Here is a 12,081-nt window from a genome sequence, read left to right on the forward strand (position 1 = left end):
CCAATCATCCATGCATGACCGACCACCTTCTAAAATCTCCAAGCTTTGCACCCGAAATCTTCAAATTTTTCTTTTCAAATCCTTCCTTGAATTGTGGAGCTTCTCTCTCTTCCTTTGACCTTGAATTGCGGTAGATAAAAAGACGAGGCTCCTTCTTGTTGATAAGACTAAAGAAGAAGCTAAAGAAAAATTTGAATTATGAAGGTCAATCTTAGAGCATAACGGTTTTCGTTTGAGTAGATCTAAAACTAAATACATGGAATATAATTTTGTTGTTGATAGATATAGTGTTGAGATTGTAACATTGGGAGATCAATCCATTAAAAAGAGTGCATTTTAGATATATCGGGTCCATTGTTCAAAGCAATGATGAAATAAATGGAGATATTATTAGTAGAATATAAGTTAGATGGAATGCATCTGGTCTGTTATGTGATAAAAAAGCATGCATCAAATTTAAGGAAAATTTTTATAAGATGGTAATGAGTCCTACAATGTTTTATAGCACAGAATGTTGGCCATTAAAAGCGAAGCATAAACTTAATTAGCATTGCAAAGATGAGGTTGTTCAGATTAATGAGTGGCTTTAAACTTAGAGAGAAAATGTAAACGAGTATATACATAAAAAGGTTGGAGTAGCTCTAATGGCAGAGAAGATTAGAGAGAGTCGTCTCAAATGATTTGGTCATAGAAAGCGTCAGCATTTCGATGATCCGATTAGGAGAATAGATGTATTAGATCTGGCCTATGTTAGGAAATACAAAGTTAGACTAAAAAGACTTGGTTAAAAAGTATTAGAAATGCCCTATTTTTATTAAATTTAAAAGAGAATTTGACTTAACATGACACAATGAAGAAAAATAATTCATAAAGCCAACCCCAAGTATTGGGATAAAGGCTTGATGTTATTGTTGTTGTATTCAATTTTATTTATATTTTATCTTTTCATTTTTTTACATATTCTTCTAATATAAAATTGCAATTCACTATCAAATAATCTATTGTTTATTTTTAAGAAATTTATATGTTAAAATTAAAAAATTATAATTCAATCAAAAAGTTGCATATATATATAAAATATATAAAGAGTTATAAGAATATTTATGATTAATTCCATTTTTAAATTGTGACCATTAGATCAGTAGGTCATATCTTATTTATTGTTGTATTCTATCTAGAAATCTTAATATATACTTATATAATCAAAGGATTATTTTAGAATTTAAATTTAAACTATTTTAGCTTTATAACTACTTTCAAATTCATTTTCACAATCCATTTTATTTATCTTTTATCATTATATTTCTCCTAAAATTTATCATTCCAAGTTTCTATATTCTTGTGATATGAAATCTCATTGATGTTTCAAGTTAAATAATTTTTATTAATGTTCAATTTTTTACATTCTATTAAACTTTATATTTTTAATGTTCTAATTTAATCTCTTAATATTGAAGTTCTAATTTTCATTGATAAAGTAGTCAAACTCTTGAGATGATACATTAATATATATTAAAGCATACCTAAATCCTATACAAAAGCCCCAAAAACAATCACGCCTTCTTGCAGCCAAAAGTCACATCAACTTCCTCTTAACAACCTTCACCAAAGCCACCACCATAGGGGATCACTAGAAAGCCGCACACCACCACCATCTCCTCTTAAAATTTTGGAGAACTATTTTTATATTGATGACAAGCATTTATGAAAGATGAAGATAATCAAAATAAATGAAGCAGATTGAGAGGTATTGGACCCTACAGGATGATATAGGAAAGAGACAAATTTGTTATGATAGTGACTCTAATAAAAACCCCCTTAGTAATAATAGTGCAGATGATTTGAGTTGTGGCTAATTATTTCAGTTTTCTTTACAAATTAAATGTAGATGAGTAGGCAACTAAGAAAGAAAAAAATTTAGTGCTAAACTTGAAGTTATATGATATGTTAATACAATTCATATATTTTATGTTATTTTGTTCCTGTAATATTTTTATTTCAATTCTATTTCACATAATTTATTACTTAACAATCTATATCTTATACAATTTTTTGTTTCATATATATGTAAATTTATTATTTCATAGTTCAATAGAAAATTAATGTCATTTTTAAAATATTATTTAGATATTATATAAAAAAAATCAATTTTAACTTTTATTTTGACTTTACGCAATTTTTAGATTTGGAGGAGAAAATAAATAAATAATATTTATTTATCAAGTTCAAATCAATTGGAATAAGCTTGTATTCACATCAAAATAAAGCCAATAACAATTGATAAATTTAAAATAAATCTTTTTTTAATTTAATTCAAATTTACCTAAAAAAATTATTATTTTGTATTCACATCAAATCAAGCTAATCACAATGATTGGATTTAAAATTTTATTTTTTATTTTAAATAATTTATAATTTAACTTCATCTTAGAATATTTCAAAAAATAAATAAATTTTTAATACGATCCACTATAATATTTAAGTAACATGTACTTTATGCATGTGCAATGAAACTAGTGCAGAGAAGAGGGCCAAAGAAGTGGTTGGTGTAATGAATGGAGATCAGTAGTTATCTTGGCAAGAATTATACAAGGAATTTTTTATAGGCAATGAGCATTAACGGGCATTAAAGGGCTAGTGATAATAATTGAAACTAGAGGTCCTGAAAAGAAGAAATGGTGATGATCACCAAGGGTTGGTGACTGACGAGATAGTTCAATATAGTAGGCGGCATATGTTCCTCTATATCTAGTGAGCATAACTAATGGAGGAATCATGGTTGGGTTTGGAGCTATGATGCACAGACACAAACACAGCCACACGGACATGGGACACATCAATTATTGAAAATATAGGACTCGGACACGGGTTGGATACGGTATTATAATTTTATATTTTAAAAATAGTGTATAAAAATTAAATAAGAAAAATATTAAAAATAATTTTGAAAGAATAAGTCATTTAATTAGAATTTGTGCATAGAATGATTAATATTAGAATGTCAAGAGTTGGCCGTCAATGCCATGTATTAGGCACCAAGAGAAGAGACGATAATGTTGTCGAGAGTCGAGCATCGATATTATGTAATAAGTATCGGGTGTCAATGTCAAGACATTATCGGTTAATGTTAAGACAACGTCAGACAAAGATGAGCTGTCAAGTTATGGGTGTAACAATTGCTAACGTCGAGCATCAATGTCAGGATGTTGTCATTTTGATGTTGAGATGGTTTTAAAATGTAGATCTTAAAACAACGTCAAACATCAATGATGAGATGACATCGGGCATTGTTGTAAAACTAAAATTGCGACCTGCAAAACAGAAATTAAAATGAGAATATTTTATTAATAGGATATTAAGTGCGGACGATTGTGGATAGGAAATAAGAAATTTGATTTTTATATTTTAAATGAATTAAAATTTAAAAAAAAATTGATATTCATTTAAAATATAAAAAATTATATTTAAAAATATCATAAAATATTAAGACACGTGTCCAATCTGCAATTAATATTTTTTAATCGAATACATTTTCAACATGTCCAATGCGTGTTGGAGGCATGTCAGATGAGTGTCGCGTCGGATGTGTGTCAGACACTGCATGCCTCATTGAGAAGTGTCGGTGAGAAAAAGAAAGAAGAGGAAAAATATTAGTAAGATAAAAGTGAGAATAATTTCGATGAGCAAATACTTATATCACAAGACTAGTGGATCATATATCTCTTGATATATGCATGGACTAAACTCTCTTACGTGCACTTTATGGTGTTCTTCTTGCAAATGTTTTCTTGTTCTCAGGATAATCATTGCTCATGAGATGTGTTTTTCTCCCAACAAATGGTATCAAAGCTGGGCTACCTTTGGAGCCTATGGAAAAAATGAAGAAATGGTATCCAAAAAAAGGGAAAGTGCTGATTGAGTAGTTTGATGATGAAGACTTTGGGTAGTAAAAATGCAAATTAAGGAGTATATGCATCATAAAGAGTTACATCTACTGCTCTTTGAGTCAAATCCAACAATTATAAGTAAGAAAAATCGGAATCTTCGTGACACACTAATCTTGGGAGTTGGATGCTTGCCCCTGACAAAGAATGTTATTTTCAGCGTACTACATTTTTTTTTACCAAAATTCAGCGTACTACATGAGAGGACCATAATTGGCATGATCAAAGCTCCATCAGGCATTTATGATAAGCCTTTTGAATTGAACATAGTATACTTAGTGAGAAATTTTTTTTAATTTAAAAATGGTTGAAAGTGCTTCTATAGTGGTGCATATCAATATGTTCAATTTGATTGTAAGTCAATTGAGCTTGATTGATATCAAATTCAATGACAAAGTTCATACATAGAGCTTGTTATCATCACTAGCAAAAAGATGGGTAACAAATATGACAGTTGTTAGCAGTTCATACAACAACAACAACAACAACATCAAGCCTTTGTCCCACTACGTGAGGTCGGCTACATTAATCTTTTTTCTCCATTGTGTCATGTTTAAAGTCAAATTCTCGTTTAAATCTAACAAAGAAATATCATTTTTAATATTTTCTAACCAAGTTTTTTTCGGTCTACCTCTACTTTTCTTAACATAGGTCAAATCTAATATCTCTATTTTTCTAACCGGGTCATCGGAAGGCCGTCGTTTTATGTGATAGCAGTTCATACGAGTTTATGAAATTTAAGCTCAATGATATATGTTACTTGATTTTAAAAACAAAAAAATGAGAATTAGGTTAAGATCCTTATGTTGCTCTAAATCTTGAAAGGAAAGGAATAAATGCAACAACTAAAGGAGGTTAATTTGAATCCCAGGATAGGAGAGCTAGTGAGGTGCGAGTTAGAATTAGGTTAAGGTCCTTATGTTCTGTATGTTGATAATGTGGCAAGTCTGATCACATGAAAAGACTATAGAGAGATGGTGGATATAAGTTGATAGGAAATACTTGAGTTCGCAAGTAACCCTAAGGTAATACTTGAGTTCGCAAGCAATCCTAACCCAAATCGATAAGAACACAACAACAAAACTGCTGTCCACAGCAGTAAAACAGCAGAAATTAAGGAAAACTGAGAGAAAATCACAAGTAGAGACTTGTATTCCACTAGAAGCAAAAGCAAAATAGAAAAGATACAATTGTTCTTCGATCTGAGAGGAAGAACGACTCTCCAAATCTCCGGCAACGCCAAGAGCCCAAAGCAAGAAACCCTAGATCTCAAATTATCATTCAAATTCAAGATGAGAAACAATTTCCCCCCAATCTCCTAATTAAACACAAAGGACAATTAATAACTTCCTAAAACAGTCCCCCACATTCAAATTTTCCCTCCTAAGATGAATTAAGCCAAGCAAGGCCCACCTAGAGATCCCCCCCCCCCTCCTCCTTCTCTCTCTGTTTTTCGCCGCCTGCAGGGGCCCGCCTCGAATAAACTTGGACCGGTCCAGCCAGCCTCCTGGGCCGGCGGCATATCATAATTCAAACCAGATAGAGGAATCTATGAATATTGTAAGTGAAGAGATATATGATGCATTGATCCTTAATGCAAATAGCATATGGAGTCCTAGATCTTGGATTAATGCGTATTTTTATTCACCTCAACATAAAAAAGCTTATATCTGATTATTCTATGCAAGATCACGGGAAGGTTCATTTTATTGATGGTCAACTCTTGAACATTGTGGGAGTTATGATGTGCAAATCAAGATTGATAATAGGAGTATAAGGAAGCTTCGCAATTTGAGACACATTCTTGGCTTAAAGAAAAATAAGATCTTAATTGGGAAAATTGGTGAAGAAGGTTATTTCTTAACCTTGTGAATAAAGGTTACTTTAAAATAAATTTTGATGCAGCTCTTAAAATTAATCACTTGGCGGGGATAGGTGGAGTTATCCGAGATGATAAAGGAAGATTCTTAATGGCTTTTGGAAACAATTATATGCATTGGGATATCTCTTATTTGGAGTTAATGGCTATTCTGGATCTGAAAAAGCTGCTCAAAGAATGGATGATGGAAGCTCAAGGTGTGATAATAGAAGGAGATAACTTAAATATTATCAATCTGCTCAACAAAGCAATCAAAGAATGGAAGGTTAGTAAGAAGATTGATAAGAATTTGGCTTTTTTACTTGAATTTAAACAAGTTGTCTTCTCTCATTCTTCTAGGAATGGGAACAAACTAGCAGATAAATGTGCTAATTTGGGTCTTATAAGATCGTTTGTATGGGAAGATCTAGATGATGTTATGATTCCTCCTTCTTTCTTGTATTGCTTGAAGGAGGAATGTGATGCTTTAGGATTACTTTGACTTGTGGTTCTCTACTTATCTTTAATGCAAAAAAAAAAAAGAATAAAGGTTACTATGGTTATAGCATGTGGAAGAAATGATGGAATAGTGTGCATAGCGTCAAACATAAAAATAATAGGAGTAATTATTCAATATATTGATGGTGATCTGGGGGTGTAATGTGTGATAAAGTTTGTCAAATGGAAGCTTCTAAAAAGCAAATGAACATTACAGGTAATATGGCATTTTAGAATCAAAGAGCAGCAAACAAGGCAAGGATGGTGGTAAAAGATGAAAAATTTAGCAATGATGGATTAAAATACTACAAAACATTAAAGTCTATGGATGATTGAGCGGTAGGTGCCACGCGAATGGGACAATCTCAAGATAAAAAACTAAAATTTAATCACTAAGTGGGAGACTATTGAGACGTGAAAATATTTTTTCTCACTAACCCACATTGCAAAATAAAAACCTGCTAAGATATTTTATTTCATTTGTATTTCATTCCATCCTAAAATTTCTACCAAAACCCTATAAGATGCTTACCACCTAATGATATTTACCTAATCTCCACAACTTTGTTGCCTACAATTCTATGTATTATATACGGATATGGTTGAGTGATGTGAAAAGGTATCACTCATTCTTCTCATATATTCAATCAAGTGTAGATAGAAACCATTGAGTCGTTGGTGGAGCAAATGGGGGCTCATCATGAATAAAGAAAATCCTCATCCATGAATCCAAACAATCGGGATAATACGGATCATTCTTATAATCAGTCTCCCTACAAATTTCCCAATCTTGTTCCTTCTACATCAGATTTAGAATGCACTCAAATTTTGGTGCAACTCAAGATCTTGTAATGTAATATGCTTTTCCATGTTGATGCATATGCTCAAACTTCCAAGGCGTGCTAGCAAGTAAAAACGTCCTCTTTAAGAAAGACCATTGACTTTGATTCATTAGTTATGATATCACAGACTCTACATGATATATAGGGTCAAGATGTTGGTGACAGGAAATTTAAGCAATCATATGCTTCTAATGGTAGTCTTTTAAACATTGAAGCATATATGGATAAAATGTTTAAAATCTTATTTTTCGAGCAGGGCAAGTATAGGAAAAAATATATTTCAGTGTTTCACAAGGTTTACCAGACTATAACTCACCTAAAGATTTTGCCATTTTGGTATGCTTGACATGTGAGCAGTTAATGGGCTTCTCAACATCTTCAAATGGAAACTTTCTTTTTTTTAATATCATGTTATCACTTGTTTGTTATTAACTTTATACTTTATTTTTTTTATGGTTAAATATAATTGCTTATGTTGTACACATTTCCTAGACTGGTTATAAAATTGGCTGTTATAATAATAAAAAAAAAATGATAAGTGTTTGAAGGAGCGAAAGAACATCTTATACTCAAGTTATTATTCATTTTATAGTTTTCTTTATACTTTAGTTTTTGATAGTTCAATGTAATTGCTTAAATAGTGCCCAATTGTTTAGACTGGTCATAAAATTGCCTTTTATAATAAAAAAATTAAGGGTTTTAGAAGGAACGAAAAAATATCTCACACTCAAGTTAAAGTATGTAATATGTTCGCTAAGCAGGGTACAAGCAAAAAAAAAAAATCTTCAGTGCCATTGGGCTTAATTTTTTTTTAATGATATCTTCCAGACTGAATATGGAGGCAATGGCACTCCAATACTGTTCTCCATCTCAAAAATGACAAGATTTCAAGAATGCTAACTGATTATTAACTGCAAATTTAATAATAATTCTAATGTCATTTCACACAGAAAAGCAAACCACCTTAATAGGAGTTCCAACACACCAATGAAATAAGCACAAAGAAAACCACTAGCGAGGAAGGAGGGCAAGTTATCTGGTAGCAACAATTTATCAAGAAAAAGTCACCACAATGAATGCTTAGCACTAAAAGGAAATTCAAGCAAGTATGAGTGACAACTATAGACTGCTTCAGTGATAAGAATTAAATTTGGAAGCGATCAGCAAATCACAAACATTAATTACTTTCAGAAGTAAAGAATCATAACAACATAAATACCTTTCACCCTTTTGGGGGAAGACGAGGCAATCAACCAGCCCCATCTCATCCAACTGTGGATCACAAATAGCCTCAAGTACCCTAATGTCACCAGGGTGGAGGCAAGGATTCTTTGTCACAACAACTCTTCCAGTTATGACCACAGTTGCATGATCGGCGTCCTTAAAAAAAGTTTGACTTTTATTCTTTTGCTCTTCTTTTGTCATGGTCACCCTGAGAAAAACTTGGCCATAGTCTAAAGTGCCAGATTCATCTAGACAGCCAATAAGGATCCGACCTTTTGGGACAAAAATCCGGCATCTGCTTCTTATATCAGAGAGCTGGTATGCTCGATACGCTCTAAGCAACATGGAAAGGTAAGGCAGTGAACTTGGTTCATAACCACGCAATAATAAATTTTCAGCCTTTTCTTTTTCAGGTCCAGATATTTTGCTAATAACTTCCAGGGCAGCATCCTTATCCATTAACATATTGTCCAAAAGAGACATTTGATAATGTTGCATCGCTTCAAAAACTCCATCCTCAACTCCCAACGTAGAAAGGAGGGAAATTATTTCACGATTCAGAAAGGATGGCAAGTACTTACTATAACTAGTAATATTAACCATTGTATTTTTTGAGTCAAACTTTAACATGCTAGGCCTCAACGACAGCTTGCGAAAAGAAGTTTGATCAACAGCTATAACACCCTTGTAACCTCCATATCTAATTTGGAATGCTGAAGGAGTTCTGTTCATTCCAAATCTTTGAGCGATTTGTTCAGCAAGGGATAATGATACTTTACCTATGCCATCTGAAAAGCAATATTTAATGCCATCAGCATCACAATAAATATCATCAATAATGTCAACATCTTTAGATTCGATGCACATTGCTGGAAAGGAGGAGCTGAACTGCTGGCCCATTCTAGCCGCACATTTAGACACACTACGAATCTTGTTGAAATCACCCATCCAATTTCTAATGCTCTCTGCAGTAACGTCACAATTTGAAGAGAACATCCAACAAGAGTTTGCCCGAAGCTGACTAGCAGAAAATGCTAAAAATTCAAACTTCTTTGACCCAATAATAATACCATCTTGGAGAATAGATAATATTCGATCATATATACCAGTTTTGTATGCCTTGGAAGTAAATCCCTGTTCAATCCTTGCTGAAAGAGCATCAGAAGAAAGTTTACCCCAGTCTTCATCAACAAATGAAACCCTAAGAAAATCAGAAGAATATGCAGAAAAGTGTTTTATCACATAATTGGAATTTTCCAGTTCAGGGCCTAAGAAGTAAACTTTTGATGGAGTAATGAGAGCTCGGTAGCACCTCATTAAATTTTGTGAAAGACTTTGATTATTAGCTGGTATAGCTTTCTGATTTCTTCGCATGTTCAGCAGTTCACGTTCAAGAAATTCTACTGGATTGGAGCAGGTCGATTTGAACTTGTGCATTTTCATAAAAATTTTTAGAATTGTGTCTGAATCTTCTTTTCTAAGAATATCAATGATGTCAGGGGAATGTAAGAGAGAAATCTTCTGTGTATGGACCAGAGAATTGAGCTGGAAAAGCATATCATATGCCAACACAGCTTTATCAGAACAGCCAATAATCGGAACTAGTTTTGACAGGGAACATAATGCTTCTTTTTTACTGAGGATAACTTCCCCCATTTCAGAATAGTAGGGAAAATTCATGAATATGTCAGAAATATACAGACCATTTTCAAGTTCCAGACAGAAGTACGAAGATGAGCCAAGTGCATTAGTTAATGAGAAATCTGATGTCCTTAGCCAAACAAATGGAAAACTTTCTTCGCAGATATGATAGCGATCACTAGTGAATTTTGGTTTCAACTTTGCGTCAGATACCCTTTGATAGATTCTCGGTGCAAACTTGAGCTGCAAAATAACATATTTAATTCAAATATTAGTAGAAAGAATCCAAGGATCCAGTTCCATATCTAGTAGCAAAAATAATTTTAGGGATCTGAAAGAAAGGAATTATAACACAAATTCATTTATATGTGAGCTTTAGTTCCCGAAAGACATTCTAATTGTCAAAAAGTGCTATAATGAAAGATGTTATCATAGAAAAATGCTACATTGGAAGATTAATTTATTACTACAACATATCCTCATAATTGAAAATATTCTCCTCATTATTATCTTCCTCTTTCTATCACGACCCGCTGAATAATTATTAAATGATTGCTACAAGTTATTCATAATTCCCAAAATCATTGCACAAAAAAATGGCTCGTATGACATTTCAAACATACTTGCTTAAACATTTAATTGCTGCAGCTCATATAATATTCATAATAATGTAAAGTTCAAAGAATGCTTATAACATAAAGACAATATCATAATACATGAACTTCAGATTCTTAATATAAAAAAAAAACATCCTAGGGTTTTATCTATCTTCAGTCAATGTCATTTCTTGCTGATTAATCTGAACATCATATGTAAAAACTTATAATGAGTTAATAAACTCAATAGGACTTACATGTTATCACACTGAAATAAAAATTAAATATAAAGATATATGTTGATCATTATTGTATATATCATATGTGACTGCTTGTTTATTCAAAATGATATCCTATACATATACTTGCATGCATACATACATATTTCTTATTTGTACGTATGTAATCAATCTTCTAAGACAAACTTATCAACTCTCAAGTTTGGAGTGCAAGGCCCAATTTTATAAAAACAAACAGCAGACTATAGGTCGCTAAGAACTCATATCAGACACATATGGAGTCAAAGGATCTCAAACACATACCTTGCACTTGGTGCGAAGACCCTGATTGAAGAGCTGCTCACATTAACAAAATATGCTCATATATATGCATAATCTTACATGTATGAAAATCATTATCATCATTATTATCATCATTATCATCATCATCATTATATAAATGCTACATAAAAATATTCTTTCAAAAGATTATGTGTACTCCCAAAATTTAATTATTTATTTAATTCTTTTTTGCTTTAAATATGATTTATAAATCACAAATAATTTAAAATAAGAACGATAAATAGATATTTTATGGCAAATAATCTATTTAATTTGAATTCAATTTTTATTATTTATATTACTTCTTTTTTAAAGTATGAAATAGATTTATTTTTTATTTTAAAAAATTAGATTTAAGTAATTTCTTATATTATAATGATAATAAAAGAATAGGATATAATAACATATATTTAGCATCATCCTACAAACTACATAATTCTAATAATTGGCAAGAACAAAATATCAACAACAACATCAAGCCTTTATCCCACTACGTGGGGTCGGCTACATGAATCCTTTTTCTCCATTGTGTCCTATTAAAAGTCAAATTCTCGTTTAAATCTAATAAAGAAAGGTCATTCCTAATATTTTCTAACCAAGTCTTTTTAGGTCTACCCCTACCTTTCTTAACATGAGTCAAATCTAATACCTCTACTCTCCTAACCGGGTTATCACAAGGCCGCCGTTTTATGTGACCAAACCATCTAAGGCGACTCTCTCTAATCTTATCTTCTACTGGAGCTACTCCAACCTTTTCACGTATATGCTCATTTCGTATCCTATCTCTAAGGGTAAAGCCACTCATCCACCTGAGCATCCTCATCTCTGTCACACTTAACTTAGTATTATGCTTCTCTTTTAAAGGCCAACATTCGGCACCATAAAGCATTGCAGGCCTCACTACCATCTTATAGAATT

At 32.0% G+C, this 12,081-nt stretch overlaps 1 protein-coding gene across 1 annotated transcript in view; it reads right to left on the bottom strand.

Moving 5' to 3' along the window:
• The window catches only part of LOC110113272 (probable RNA-dependent RNA polymerase 2), a 47,380-nt gene that overhangs the window by 31,133 nt on the left and 4,166 nt on the right, over positions 1–12,081 (bottom strand). The window contains exon 2 of the mRNA XM_020845777.2: positions 8,362–10,250. Coding sequence (XP_020701436.1) covers positions 8,362–10,250 — 1,889 coding nt within the window. The remainder of the gene's footprint in view (positions 1–8,361; positions 10,251–12,081) is intronic.

The sequence above is a fragment of the Dendrobium catenatum genome, unplaced genomic scaffold (genome assembly GCF_001605985.2).
Source record: "Dendrobium catenatum unplaced genomic scaffold, ASM160598v2 fragScaff_scaffold_1237, whole genome shotgun sequence".
Lineage (NCBI taxonomy): Eukaryota > Viridiplantae > Streptophyta > Magnoliopsida > Asparagales > Orchidaceae > Dendrobium > Dendrobium catenatum.